The following is a 15,719-nucleotide window of genomic DNA, read 5'->3' as shown; positions in this document are numbered from 1 at the left end:
TGAAGTCTAGAAATTGTCCGACCACGAACTTCTTCAAGCCAGCATCCTTAGTTTTATATTTCTTGTCTAGTGACACCCATAGCTTTTTAGCTTTGTTTATTAGACTGTACACATTATATAGCGTGTTGTACAATCCATTAAGGATGTAGTTCTTGCATAGGAAGTCTCCATGCTTCCATGCATCAACAATTCCTAGCTTCGTAATGTTAGTTTCTCCATCTTCTAGCACTGGGGCAGTTTCAGCTAGGTACTTGTTCAGATTTAGAGTTGTAAGGTAGAACATCATTTTCTGCTGCCATCTTTTAAACTCCGCCCCATTAAATTTTTCGAGCTTCTCACCGTGACTGACGGGAACATTAGGTATAGTAGTACTTGTACTTGCCATTCGTCTAATATATATATATATATATATATATAGTATAAGCCGAATCTGTCTTAAGATTGTAGTCCAAAAATATGGTCTAATTATACCATATACTATAGTATTATTTATTTAAATATTATCTGAAAATATAATGTATATAAATATAATTATTATGATAAAAAAATAATCTATAAATATATAATTACTTATAATATATAGTTTAATATAATAAAATAAAACTATAAGATAAAAGAACCTGATTAGAAGTCGAGGCTAGAATTTTATTCTATGTCCTTAAGACAGATTCACCCCGTTATCGTGCTAACGGATTCAGTGGCTTCTATCTCCCAAGATACATTGACTTTTACTTCCTTCGGTAGTAGCACTACAAACCAAAAGAATAGGCGAACCAGCTGGGTGTAGTACTCCCTGACTCGAACTAGAACTCAAAGTGACTGACCAAGGCTCGAACCCAAAGATAAGGGCTCGTTCCCACAAACATTTATAGAAGAAGAGAAAAGAAGGAGAGAATTCAAAATTAGAGAAAAGGATTCTGAATTGGAGTGCTTTGGAATGAACCCAAGGGCGGGTTTATATAGGCCTCATAGTGCCTTTTGATTATCATATTTTTCCGATGTGGAACAAATATTTCCCACATTTTGAAAACTCATTTGGGCTTATCAAACACCTTACTTTGAAGCTAATTTCTCATTCACTCAGAAACGGATTTAAGAAAGTAAATATACCACATTCATCTCCTTACCGAGCGGAACGCGCTCATCTATAGATCCGCAAAAAACTTCTTAGCAAAATCTATTCAAAATCTCATCCAAAGTTTATCTTTTTAATGCCCCCGTTTCCAACACCGACATGTCCACCACAAACATGTATGAATTCGGGTACTCCTTCACGTCGGCTGGTGTCGCTGCCATGGCCTTGGCGTCACGCACATATTTACGTGTCGGAGTGTTGACGGACTTGTCGGCTTCGTCAATGGCGTCGAGCATGTGATAAAGGGCGTAGAAGATTGGAGCGTCAAAACCCGTCATTGGTTTGAATTCCATCTTTCTCTTGTGTGTGGGTGAAAATTAAATAAAACTGAAAATCACTATATTTGATTCGAAAAGAGATTTGAATGTAGTGCGTTTGAGAGGATCAGGGATTTGTGGGCAATTAATAGGTTACTGTCAGAAGTTTCTGGAAACGTAAGGAAGATATAGGGACGTTTCTAGGAGTTTCTTTTTTTCATTGAATTGTGGGGCCATCTGTACATATTCTCTGACGTTGAAAAAATTATTCATAGTCCTTTCGTTGCTTGACTTGAGATTAGGGATGGTAACGGGGCGGAGTTGGGACGGGTTTAACTAAGTCCTACTCTGCTCCGATAGAAAATCTATCACTCCAACTCTCGTAACGGATTTGTAATTGTTATACCATCTCTGTCCTTATTTCGATAGACAAAGTACCAACTCTGCCCTATATACTTTGTTTAATTGCGGGGCACAGTGGGGGCGGGTCAGGTTATGCCATTTGATTACGTTTAAAAAAAAAAAAAAAAAAAAAAAAAAAAAAAAAAAAAAAAAAAAAAAAAACTAGCCCAATATGCTTAAATTGGACTGATAAATAAGTTGGCCCAGCTTTTAAATTATTAAGTAGTGAATATTAATATATTAACGGACATTTCTAGCAAAGTAACAAGAGTCTTAAAAATATAAAATGTATATTTTATATATATAAAAAATTAAAAGGGATATATATAATCGGGGTGGGCAAATTAGCCTCAAGCACTATGTGGAGGTTCATCTAAATCCGCCCCCGCCCCAAACATACTTCGGCTTTTTAATTATTTTATCATAGCCATTCCATTTAGGGACTACTAAATCCACCCCATTAGGGGTAGGGTGGGCTGAAAACCCACCGGGTCGAAAGAAATTATCATCCTTAGTTAAATTTGTACTAGTAACGTAATGATGAATTTGATTAAATTTCTTAAAAAAGCTTATGAAAATGAAAATAAAATTACTAAACGTGAAAATTCAGATTGGCATTCCAAAGAAAAAAGAAAAAAAAATATAACTACAAAAAAAATCTGTTCATAAAATACCAAAAAAAAAAAAAAAAAAATGATTTAAAAGCATAACCGTGAAAATTCAGATTGGAATTCCAAAGACTATACAATTGGAAGAGTACAAAATTCATAGATGGATGGCCCCACTATAAATATAGCAAGACTTTCAAGGCTCTAGTATAAGAAATTACCAGAACCTCCTACAATTGTCTCGCATAATCCTTACCTTTCCAGAAACTTCATATACAACACCTATAAAATCCGCAGTACATTCTTATCCTTCACCAAAACAATCAGAGCAAAACCAAAATCTTTCAAATCTCTGCCACAACCCGAAAGTATTTCAGTAATTTATCTTCCAATAGGACCAATACTAGCCCAAAAACAGAAGAAAATGGAATTCAGGCCAACGGGTTTCGACGACCCAATCTTTCAAGCCCTTCAGGCTTCAACACATCCTGGACGCCACCGATGAAGCCCAAAAGTCCTCCAACGCTCCGACTCGCACATACGTCCGCGACGGGAAGGCAATGGCGACGACACCGGCTGACGTGAGGAGTAGCCGAATTCGTACGTGTTTGTGGTGGACATGCCGGGGCTGAAGTCAGGGAATATCAAGGTGCAGGTGGAGGACGACAATGTGCTGCTGATAAGTGGTGAGAGAAAGAGAAAGAGGTGGTCAACTACGTGAGGATGGAGAGGAGGGTTGGGAAATTCATGAGGAAGTTTGTGTTTGCCTGAAAATGCTAATACTGAAGCAATCTGGGCAGTTTGTCAGGACAGGACGGTGTTCTTACTGTTACTGTTCAGAAATTGCCTCCTCCGGTACCCAAGAAGCCCAAGACCATTGAGGTCAAGATTGGTTGAAATTCTCACATCTTACACCATCCCCATCTGCATAAGGTTTTATAATGTCCTGTTTGAACTGTTTCCTTTGTATTGCATGTATTGTGTTTTTCATGAATTTGGAGTTACAATATGCAATTTTCAGTTTAGGCTATGCTTTATTTATTATTATTTGGAAAATGTCGGCATTGACAATTACAAATTGTAACAGAGATGCTCATTTTCATTTGAGTTCCAAAATGAACCAAGTATCTGAAGCTTAATGAATTAACAATTGTCTCCAAACAATAATTTGAGCATAATGATATTTATTGACCTTATACAATATCAATTGTGCTGATGCAGTTGAAAAACTTTGCAAATTTTCTAAAAACTTCAGACGAGACTGGTCTGATTAAGAACTCGACTAAAAAGTCTTGTGTGATTTCTGACTCTTACCGAAAAATTGGTGCGAAAACAATCCCATGGACTTGCCTTCGCAAATTATTTTCCTCAAAACAATAACACACAAACTTTCCTACGAAGACAAACATAGTAATATCTTACAGGCAGTAATACAACATCAGTTACATCACATATTCACATACACATACACATGTATTATTCTATAATACACACACGATGCACGCGTGATAAATGGAAATTCACACAACATATACAAAGAAAGAAACACTAAATGGCATGGTTTAGGTCAACTGAATTCGGGGAGCTTCTCGTTCACCATTGCTATTGTTTTCCACAAACCGAATTAAAACTTCTTTGTAGATCTTCCAAGCCTGTTCAATGGTGCCCTTCCTAACAAACGAATTGTGTTCCCCAGCAAAAGCAATGACATCAAGACACCCCATACTATCACTGCAACTGCTGTCACGTGGGTGAGCGGCTCCCTTTCATCTTTGGGTGTGACTACCACAATTGCCATAACATAAGTTACTGCCATTGCTGTGACTGTCAACCACATGATCACCATCAAAATCCACATAAAGATCCTCCTCTTGAAGGGCAATCCGCTTATAAGCAACAAGATTGTGCTCAGAGATGCAACAAAACCTATCGTATTAGCACGAAGGAAAATTGGGTACGACTCTGAATAGTTATATGCCATTATAGCTTCCCCTGCTCTGTGTGGATTTGTATCAGTGTTATTGTCTTGCCAAGCACCGCCCGGAGGGCTCACTCCAGCTTGGAAAGCCATTGTTGCGATAAGTGATGCTACTAAAATTAATGTGTTCCGCTTCTTCTCCAGCCACTCGCCCTCATGTGTGAAAATGTTTTTTGGAGCATTCCCTTTATCATTATCATGTACAAACAAGGGCATACCATTAGGCCTAATGGTTGATTTTCATTACCATCTGCTAAAGCTATGTCTCTGGCTCTCAAGGCTCCAGCTTAGGCACTTTCCAATGTCCAAATCCTTCACATCTCTCTGACTTTGTTCTAAAACGTCTAATGCCGTTAGCCCATTTGCATTAATCGCATTTACATCCATTCTGACACTCGAAAACAAACACTTTATCGTCTACAAATTGAAGAAATTTTAATTTGTCTAATTTGGTTAAATTAAACAAGGTAAAAAAAAAAAAAAAAAAAAGGGTAACTAAAAGTATTTGACTAATGCCCCCAAAGAGTCACTTCAACTGCATAGCAGAAGTACTTTATTAAGGTCTCAACAACCTTAATTATGTACAAGATTAACATGATTAAACTACAGTATTCCATGATGTCGTCATCTGCTATTGTTTGGGTCATAAAATAATGAGGAAACATGAAATAATCATATACAGGTGTAGGCTACACTCTAGGAATATTAAAAAAATTTACACAAACTTAATTTTTGGTCATACCTCAATTTGTTTATCCGCAACTGCTAGGTGTAATATGGTGTTTCCAAGCTCATCCTTGCAATTTGCAAATTCATCATCATTCATAGTCTCCAGCACTAGTTTTAGTGCCTCTATTTGATTATGCTGCACACACACATGCAGTATGGTTGCACCCTGGTTCAATGTTGCTTGCGCTGAGTTGGAACTGGCTTGAACCAACTATTTCAATACATTGACTCGGCCTCTCATGACAGCGAGATGGAGGAGGTTTCTACCATCTCGATCACACGCATGGCACATCTCAGGGTTGGTTAATAATAATGCTTTTACCATCTCAACGTGCCCTTTAGCAGATGCTAAGTGAAGAGGGGACAATCGTTGTGAATCTAACTCTCGAGCAAGATCGAAATTTTGAGCTAGAATTTCTTTCACAAAATCTACATGGCCACGCAATGCTGCAACATGCAAAGGAGTTTCTTTAAAAGAATTCAAAACAACTTTATCAAGAACAAGTCGATCTTCTTGAAGTAATCCATGCAATGAAGTAATGTTCCCTTCCATTGCTGCTTCATAAAGTCTCTGCTCCATGGATTGATACAGATATAAGCTAAGTTAGCTAACTGCTACTCCACATATATATTTATACATGTATACTATGAAAACTATTTATTTCTTTGTTGACTTTTATTCCAATTATTTTTTATAAGTTTTGTGGTAGTTGAGTCAATATATATTAGTGAAAAACATGGGCCTATTGTTAATGAGCCAATTACAATGAGTGTCGTGAACAAAGTTAAAAAATTAAGGCCTATAACAAATCAATTATATGAATGATCTGGGGAAAGTGTATGTTCAGATCGACCTAGCTACCTCCTGGGCTCAATTATTCAAAACTACTGCTGAAAATTATTGCTTCTGATCTTAGAGAAAAGTTTAATTAACAAGTGGACGTCACAGAGCAGCTATTTATATATGCTTGACTTTACCATGTAATAGTATAAATATATATATATATATATATGTTCAGAGGAGACTTTGTTGCTTTATGATTCATAATTCTTTGCAGGAAAGATATGCCTTCAGATTCATAGTTCTTTTAAGTTGCAAACAATTAACATGAATGTTATTGCAAGGAAATGAATTTCTTGGAATGTTAAATCTTTTGAATTCAAAGTATAATCTGGTATATACTATTTAGTCTACAATTTCCAAAGTAAAAATATTCCTAGATGTTCCACATGATATCAGACCATTTTATACGTTTCCGTGAAATTTTATTGATAGAATTCAATGAACGTTGTGTGTTCAACTTGAATTGCCTCTGGCCGAAGCAAATGGATAGAAAAACAAGTACTGCAGAAGTTTAAAAATATTATCATCAAGAAGTCTAGACTACTTACCATGGGAAAATAAAAAATTTATACTACTTACCATGGGGTATACATTTTTATTTTTCCATGGAAAGTAAGAAATTTAGACACTTAGCTGTAAGCCAGTAACTTTATTCGTTATAACTTAAAATAATGTTATCTTCTTAAAAGGTTTGAAAGTGCCATATAATCTCCACCTTGAAAGGAAGTATAAGCTGCTGTCTTGTTTCAAGACATTAAATGCCTATTCTGCTTAATTTCCAAAAGAAATGAAAGAGTTATTTGGATCATTCCTGAATCTCTATAACCTTTTGATTTCTTCCACATATTCCATGTTCATCACTCTAGAGATGGTTCGAGGACACAGACATGGCCATCGATGCAAATACGGATGTAGGATCATATCAAATGTAACGTAACAGAATTACTTATTGTGATTGTGAAATTTTATCAACCTTGCATGTTATTAGTTGTGCTTACTCAGATAAATATTTAAGGACTTGACTGAGACTCGATTGACTTTCCAAAGACTCCACTGATTTCCTACGGACTCAGCCCAGACTCATTTAATTCTCAAGTCTCACCCATATATCAGTGAACGGACTTGACCACAACCAATACAAAGAACATGATCTACATATACTCTCTCTCATCATTATTTAAATTTTTTTCACTCACATTATTCTCACAATGCTTGTGGACTTGAACCCTTCACCTTTTGATACAAAAGAAGAGAAGTTACCACTAGGTCACATACTTTAATTCTAATCATTGAATACTTTGGAGTACTTACTATGTAGCACTCCAGTCCAACGAATAACCACTATTTCCTTCGATAATAAGAAATAAAAACTAATTATTAGTCAGGAGTAGTGCATTCTAGATACCGAAATAAAATTATTTGTGTCGATGTAAGTTCATTATGACATATATAAAAAAAAACTTTAATATTCATCACATTTTCCCCCTGGCAAACAAATTAAAACTTTTGTTCAATTAAAAAAAGAAAAGAAAAAGAACTAAACTCTTTTGAGCCTCCATCTTCATCTCCACGTGCACAAGACAAAGCACCATTCACACTATCTGGAAGCCAAGCCTATTTTGCTATTTTGTGCAACCTTGTTGGCTTGTTGAAAAACTGAATTGTAGATCCTAATCAAATATATTTCTCCTTGTCATAACTAAAGGAATCTCTCTCTACATTCTTCTTGTTCATCACCCCACAAAAGTCACGCTCCAACCCCTAACTCAAGGAATTAGGAAGCCATCTCAAATTTTATAGCTGTTCTTTTCAAAATTCTTCTTTTCATTAATATTGCTCATTCTTTCATCGTCCATAACACTACATTGTGAAGAGTGTCTGTATGTGTAAGTGCATCTACAAAAGAATCACTCTTGAGGAATTGTTCTAGTGACACAATCAGAAGACCTAATTTTACCAATTTTAATTACATCTTTGTTCCAATTTTTTCTCATGGAATACCTCAACACTTGTTATGAAGTCCTAACAATACAACAGATCATATAAAAATCCATAAAAATTTAAACAGCAGGCTAATTTGAGAATATCAAAACTGTAGCCCACCTAAGAAAGAAATTCAATACCTTGCATGGTGTACCACTCCATGAGACCCTCACGCAACGGGGCTACATTGATGTCTCATTCTCCTTCTCATGAATCCCAACCTATGTTTCAAGAAAACAGAAAATCTTAAATCGACAAAAGCAAATGAATTTAAAACAAAATTAAAAACCGTGATGCCATTTCATGTGATATATATACACATGTTCATCTCTCAAGTTGACATATATAACATAAGTTACTGCCATTGCTGAAACTGTCAGCCACATGATCGCCATCAGAATCCACATAAAAGTCCTACGCTTGAAGGGCAATCCACTTATAAGCAACAAGATTATGCTCAGAGATGCTACAAAAACCGTCGTGTTAGCAGCAAGGAAAATCGGGTATGCATCTGGATAGTTATACGCCATTATAGATCCCCCTGCTCTGGGTGGAGCTAAATTAGGGCTATTAGTTTGAGGATTCACTGTCGTATTGTTTTGCCAAAAACCGCCTGGAGGGTTTACTCCAGCTTGGAAAGCCATTGTTGCAAAAAGCGATGGCACCACAATTAATTAGAAATTTGGATTTGCTTGTCTAATTTGGTTAAACATGGTAACTAAAAGTATTTTATCTAACATAATGCACCAAAAGAGTTACTTCAACTACAAAGCAAAAGTACTTCATTTACTTCACAACAACCTTCATATGTTGACCTACGCTATTTTTTGGGTCATAAATTAATGAGGAAAAATGATAATAATGAAATAACCACAGGCGTAGGATACACACTAGAAATATTAAATTACTAGTCGTGCATAAACTTAATCGTGGTCATGCCTCAATTTGTTTATCCGTGACTGCTAGATGTAATATGGTGTTGCCATGCCCATCCTTACAATTTGAAAACTCATGTAATATGGTGTTGCCATGCCCATCCTTACAATTTGAAAACTCGTGATCGTTCAGTCTCCAACAACAGCTTTAGTGTCTCCAACTGATTATGCTGCACACACATGCAGTATGGTTGCACCCTGGTCCAATGTTGCTTGAGCTGCGTTGGATCTGGCTTGAACTAACTCTTTCAATACATTGACTCGGCCTCTCATGGCAGCCAGATGGAGGGGCTTTCTACCTTCTCGATCACAAGCATGACACATTTCAGGCTTGGCTAATAACAATGCTTTTACTATCTCAACATGCCCTTTAGACGATGCTAAGTGAAGAGGGGATGATCGTCGCGAATCTAACTCTCCAGCAAGCTCAGGATTTCTAGCTAGAATTTCTCTTACAAAATCCATATGGCCGCATAATGCTGCAACATGCAAAGGAGTTTCCTTAAAGCAATTCATAACAACTCTGTCAAGAACCAGTCAATCGATCTTCTTGAAGTAATTCATGCAATGATGTTATGTTCCCTTCCATTGCTGCTTCATTAAGCCTCTGCTCCATTCTCTCTTTCTCTCTCTCGCAGATATATACAAATATAAGCCGACTGCAACTCATAATATATATATATTTAGTCATAACACACGTTACACACATATTTCATTATATATTGACTTTAATTCCAATAATTTTAATGAGTTTTGTCCATTTTTATTGACACATATATTTCTAGGCTCAATTCTTTGGAAGTCATTGCTTAATATATGTGAGCATAACGTTGGATAAAATTGGCATTAAAAGTATATTCTGAATGACAACCCTAATCTTCAATGACATCTGTTCTACTAATCTTAAAGAATTGTTCTAGTGACTCACTCAGAAGGTCTAATTTTACCAATTTTAATTACAGCTTTGTTACAATTTTTTCTCATAAAATACATCAACCCTTGTTACAAAGTCCTAACAGTACAATAGATTATATATAAATCCATAAAAAATTACAAGTCAGCCTAATTTGAGAATGTCATGACTGTAGCTAAGAGAGAAATTCAATACCTTGCACAGTGTATCACTCCACGAGACCCTCACACAATGACGCCACATTGATCTCTCATTCTCATTCTCAACCTATGTTCCAGGAAAACAGAAAAATCTTAAAACAAGAAAAGCAAATGAATTTAAAACAAAATGAAAAACCATGATATCATTTCATGTGATGTATAACTATGATTATCTCTCAAGTTTCCATTAATTGCATTATATTCAGAGATTTACTAAAAAAATTTACTTTAAAAGTAATTTCCAGCAACAAACTTTTTGATATTTTTCTCTTTAAATAAGATCTCAATTCGAGCGACGGTTTCATTAGATATCTTCCAACTAGAATCCCTCTTTTTTCCGATCCAGCTCCTCCACCACCGCGAACCCCAGTTAGATTCAGGCATGATACACTTTTTAGTACTTGGGAGAACCCAAGTACTCTCTTTGCATATTCTACTGTCATTGATGAAATGGAATCACATTTTCAGTTCAATTATAACTGTCATTTCTGAGTTCTTTCTTTGTCCGAAAATCATAAATAAAAAGCTAAACAATAAGAAACCACTTCTTGAGCATATACAGGGTAAAAAGCCAAAAAAAAAAAAAAATCACAATTGAAAGGAATTCCTTTAGATAGATAACCCATATATTCCAACAAGCATCAAACTTGCTGATGATCAGAAAGCAAATGATCCAGAGCCAGAAAACAAAATTACAAGAAATACACCCAACTCATACTTAGAATAACCAATAATTATTATTAGTACTGATGAAATACCAAAGCAGTACACTAATCTGAGATATGAATTCAAGCAATCTTGACCTCAATGGTCTTGGGTTTCTTGGGCTGTGGAGGAGGCAACTTGTGAACCGTAACAGTAAGCACACCGTCCTGACAAACCGCGGAGATGGCATCGGTATTAGCATTGTCAGGCAATACAAACATCCTCATGAATTTTCCAACCCTCCTCTCCATCCTCACGTACTTGGCTCCCTCTTTCTCTTCCTCTCTCTTTCTCTCTCCACTTATCAACAGCACATTGTCGTCCTCCACCTGCACCTTGATGTCCCCTGACTTCAGCCCCGGCATGTCCAACACGAACACGTACGAATTTGGGTACTCCTTCACGTCGGCCGGTGTCGCCGCCATGGCCTTGGCGTCTCGGAAGTATGTGCGCGTCGGAGCGTTGACGGACTTGTCTGCTTCGTCGATGGCGTCGTGAATGTGCTGAAGGGTATGGAATATCGGACCGTCGAAACCCATCTTTGGCCTGAAATCCATCTTTCTCTTGTGATGAATTGGGTTTTGTCTGTGGAAATTTTGAAAGAGAAAATCACTGTATTTGATTTAAGAATAAGTTTGAAATCTGGATGTTGTGCGTTTGAAGATAGGAAGTGGATGCTGTGGGCAATTAATAGGTGGGTGTGTGAAGTTTCTGGAAACGCAAGGAAGACATGGGGACGTTTCTAGGAGCTTCTCCTTTTGCCATTTTTTTACTTCCCGAGTTGTGGGGCCAACTTTACATATTCTCTGGCCTTCCGTTGCTTGACTTGACTATTAATTGGTGAAGCTTGTAGTAAAGTTTTTAAATTTCAAAAATAAATTAAAATAATCGAAAATAACCTTTTTTTTATTTAAAAAAAAAAAGGACTTCAAAATAAATTTAAAAAATTCACAATTTTTTTTCCCATAAAATACCCACCAAAATTCAAAAATACATACACACAAATTTAGAAATATAAATATGCAAATTCAAAAGAGGGCTGAGAAGACTATAATACAATTTTAGATTCGAAAAAAAAGATTAGAAAGAGAAAAGTAGGAGAAAGAATTCATAATTCAAAAGAGAAATTGTCAAAAAAAGAACAAAGACGGAGGAAGAGAAGTAAATTAAAATTTGAAAAAAAAAGTCAATTCAAAAAAAAAAAGAAAGTGATAGAGGTAGAGAAGTAAATCGAAATTAAAGAAAAGTTTATTCTTCTCTGTAAGAGAATATTTTATTCCCTTTAACTGTTATTTATTATTATAATTTTTTATTATTATTATCAAGGAGACAATATGGCTATACAACATAAAATTGGAAATGAATTCGTTCATTTTGTTGCATTTAATATCATTTTTAAATAAATATTAAATATTTTTTCTCTAAAATAAATATTCCAAGATTTATTTATTTATTTTTACAAATAAAATAAGAACACAAATTGGTCCAACATATAAAATTTCATAGATGGATGCCCCCACTAACATACCAAGTTCCAACGGACTTCAGTGGGAGAAATTACCAGAACCTCCTAGAAGAGTGTCTCGCATATTCCCTACTAAAACTTCACATACCCACACCTATAAATTGGCCGCGACATTCTCATCCCTTCAACACATTGATTCAACAAAACAATCCTAGCAAAATCAAAAGTTTTGGAATCTCTCTCACAAGTCACAACCCAAAACCATTTCAGTAATTTGTCTTCCCGGCCCAAACAAAGCAGAAAATGGAATTCAGGCCAGTGGGTTTCGACGCCCCAATCTTCCACGCCCTCCAACACGTCCTAGACGCCACCGATGAAGCCGACAAGTCCTCCAACGCTCCGACTCGCAAATACGTCCGCGACGCCAAAGCAATGGCGAGAACACCGGCCGACGTGAAGGAGTAGCCGAATTCGTACGTGTTCGTGGTGGACATGCCGGGGCTGAAGTCAGGGGACATCAAGGTGCAGGTGGAGGACGACAATGTGCTGCTGATAAGTGGTGAGAGAAAGAGAGAGGAAGAGGAAGAGGGAGCCAAGTACGTGAGAATGGAGAGGAGGGTTGGGAAATTCATGAGGAAGTTTGTGTTGCCTGAAAATGCTAATATTGATGCCATCTCCGCGGTTTGTCAGGACGGTGTGCTTACTGTTACGGTTCACAAGTTGACTCCTCCGGAACCCAAGAAACCCAAGACCTTTGAGGTCAAGATTGCTTGAATTAAAAGATGGCACATCATTCCTATTGGCTTATGATTTTCTAATGTCCTGTTTTTGAGTCTTTCTTTGCTACTTATAATTGGTTGTACGAGTTGGGTGTTTTTGTTTGTGAGGTGTGTTTTAGGTTTTGCTTTCTGACGTGGAGGTTTAAATATTTTATATAAATCAATGGGATATATTGTCTTTTAAAGAGAATCTGTCTCAGTTTCGTGAATTTTTCCTTTAATGAATTTTGAGTATAATATACAATTTCCATTTTAGGGTGCGCTGTTCTTAATATTTGGATGATGTTCAATTGAAATAACCAATAACTGGATTTGGAATATGATTTAATATCAGACAAGTTCAGAGTGATCTTTGTATCAAATTTGTTTATGTTACTACATAATCATGATTCTGTTCTACAACCTATATAAAATCATAACACTTTTTTGGCATCTTTCTTTGCAATCTTTACCTTCAAGTCAATAAAAACTAGAAATAATTATTTTTGGACTCGGCGGGTTGCTCGAGTTAGTCCCACTCCTATTTAACATGGGACTTTTGCTGCAGATCAAATGAAAAATTGCTCATACAATTTTTTTGTAGGCTTAAAATTGCTCAAACCTTTGGTGGTTTCTTAGATTATCTGATTGTTGCATTATTGTTTTTTAAATATGTATCTATAACAAGAATTAATTTCTTTGCAATTGTTTCTGTTTATTTGATATTAACCATTTTTACTAGTATTATGTTTGCCTGCCTTAATTGATTGATACAAAAATGTGATTCATGGCGTGCTGAGTTGAGTTAAGCAGAAAAAGAAGAATAGCGAAACAGAAATTGAAGGAAAAAGGATTGACCTTCGCACGCGAGATGAACAAGAGATCGTGCAGGGAAGAACTTCCCAAGCCAAAAATTGTTCTCTTAGTGCAAAGCTCCAAGATCATAACCATATGCACGAGCAATAACGTGTGAATGAGAAAGAATGAAAAAACAGCAGCACGACGTCCAAGCAAACAACTCCCTAAAAGGGCAACGATGAAACATTAAGTGCAGCTTATCCTTGAGATTCGACAAAAGAATACTCATAGAAAATTTATCTGTTTTTTAAAAAAGACATCTCTTAAAGATTTAAAAATGAACAAAGACATCCTTTTACATGAAAAATTGACCAAATTACCCTTTGACAATTTAGGAGACTTTTTTAACTTTACAATTTAATAAATTTGACCAATCTACCCTATGAATAATTTATGCATAAAATAAAAATAAATAAATAAACTTTATATTATTCACTTTTTTATTTTTATTTTTATTTTTATTTTTTTAAATGTCCCAACTTCTTAAAAATGTAGGCATCTAAAATAATTTTTTGATTCAATACATATATTTCAAATAAATTATATTTTGTTATTACTTCTTTTTTTTTTCTTTTTTTTTTTTATTTTAAGATACTTAATTCTTTCATTTAAAAAAATTAAACCAATCTCTTTTCTTTAAAAATAAAAAATATGGTACTAGTATAACTTTATGCATCTTAAATTATATATCAAATATTATGAATTTCTCAATATAAAAGAAAATAGGTACCAATATAACTTTATGCATGCCTTCTTTTTTTTTCCCTTTTGTTTTATTATTATTTTTTTCCCTTTTTATGTTAGGAAATGCATAATATTTAATATATAATTTAAGATACATAAAGTTATACTGGAACTATATTTTTATTTTTAAGAAAAAGAGATTGGTTTTAACTTTTTTGGATGAAAGAATGAAGTATCTTAATTTAAAAATAAAAAATAAAAAGAAAAAAAGTAATAACAAAATATAATTTATTTGAAAAATATGTATTGAATCAAAAAATTATTTTAGACATCTATATTTTTAAGAAGTTAGGACATTTATAAAGTAAATAAAAAAAAGTGAACATTAAAAAAAAAAAAAAAAAAAGTGTCACTTTTTTTTTTTTTTTACTTTTTTTTTATGCATAAATTATTCATGAGGGTAAATTGGTCCAATTTATTAAATTGTACAGTTAAAAAAAGTCTCATAAACAGTCAAAGGTAATTTGGTTAATTTATCATGTAAAGGGGAGTCTCTGTCCATTTTTAAACCTTCAGGGGTGTCTTTGTCTAAAAAAAACAGTAAGTTTCATCTGAGTGTCTTTTTGCCAAACCTCAGAGGGAGGTGTGACTGTACTTTATCCTAACATATAAAATCCACTCTACTTCCAAAAGACCGATATAATTCTTTGCACGAATTAGATTTATAAAAGGAATTGAGAGCAAAGTGTGGAGTGAAATTTTCTCAATACTTTCCTTGATATGTTTTTCTCTTCTTTTTTTACTTATGATATGTTTTCTGAATAAGTGTTCGAGTGGTGTGGACTACTTCATGATTTGTTTGAATTCCGTTGTCTTTAGGTTCTTGATCTGACCATATGCTGCAAAGAGGAGAGGAGGAGGAGGAGGTTGTGATTCGTTTGGTGAGTCTTGGGCGTTTGAAGAAGACGAACACTGTAGCCACCTTTATAGCTTCCCCCATCCCGTTGTGGCTTCGAAGAACCAACTCGTATCGAGTGTAAGCCTACCCAACACGTGGTGGAACCCAATTAATCACATGTATGATTTTTCATATTGTTTAAAATTGGTACAGACCACCGACCATATATATATATATTTGAATTGGCAACCACGGCCAAAGACGAGGGATCATTTATGCATACCAAGACAAATAAAAATAATTATGCATACCCAGACACGTGTCAAAAGAAGGTGGTACTACGGAGTAATTGTTTATTTATTATTAT

The 15,719-nt window shown here is 35.2% G+C and overlaps 1 protein-coding gene and 4 pseudogenes across 1 annotated transcript; 2 read left to right on the top strand and 3 right to left on the bottom strand.

Annotated features, from left to right (window-relative positions):
- Positions 1 to 1,699: 1,699 nt before the first annotated feature.
- On the top strand, positions 1,700 to 3,485 carry LOC132285069 (17.1 kDa class II heat shock protein-like; annotated as a pseudogene).
- Positions 3,486 to 3,743: 258 nt separating this feature from the next.
- Positions 3,744 to 5,957, bottom strand: LOC132284752 (ankyrin repeat-containing protein ITN1-like; annotated as a pseudogene).
- A 2,161-nt stretch (positions 5,958 to 8,118) lies between these two features.
- On the bottom strand, positions 8,119 to 9,962 carry LOC132286813 (uncharacterized; annotated as a pseudogene).
- Positions 9,963 to 10,578: 616 nt separating this feature from the next.
- On the bottom strand, positions 10,579 to 11,455 carry LOC132286139 (17.3 kDa class II heat shock protein-like). Its single transcript, XM_059788404.1, has one exon. The coding sequence runs from the start codon at positions 11,244 to 11,246 to the stop codon at positions 10,773 to 10,775; it is 474 nt and encodes a 157-aa protein (XP_059644387.1). The 5' UTR covers positions 11,247 to 11,455; the 3' UTR covers positions 10,579 to 10,772.
- A 1,002-nt stretch (positions 11,456 to 12,457) lies between these two features.
- Positions 12,458 to 12,932, top strand: LOC132285318 (17.1 kDa class II heat shock protein-like; annotated as a pseudogene).
- Positions 12,933 to 15,719: the final 2,787 nt, after the last annotated feature.

This window comes from Cornus florida, unplaced genomic scaffold, assembly GCF_030987335.1.
Source record: "Cornus florida cultivar Cherokee Brave unplaced genomic scaffold, ASM3098733v1 CherokeeBrave_3.0.0_Hap2_Chr11, whole genome shotgun sequence".
Lineage (NCBI taxonomy): Eukaryota > Viridiplantae > Streptophyta > Magnoliopsida > Cornales > Cornaceae > Cornus > Cornus florida.
This window is presented reverse-complemented; position numbering and strand designations above follow the sequence as displayed.

Excerpts from the sequence above, each read along its gene's own strand:
- LOC132286139 (XM_059788404.1), bottom strand. The coding sequence starts at position 11,246 with ATGGATTTCAGGCCAAAGATGGGTTTCGACGGTCCGATATTCCATACC.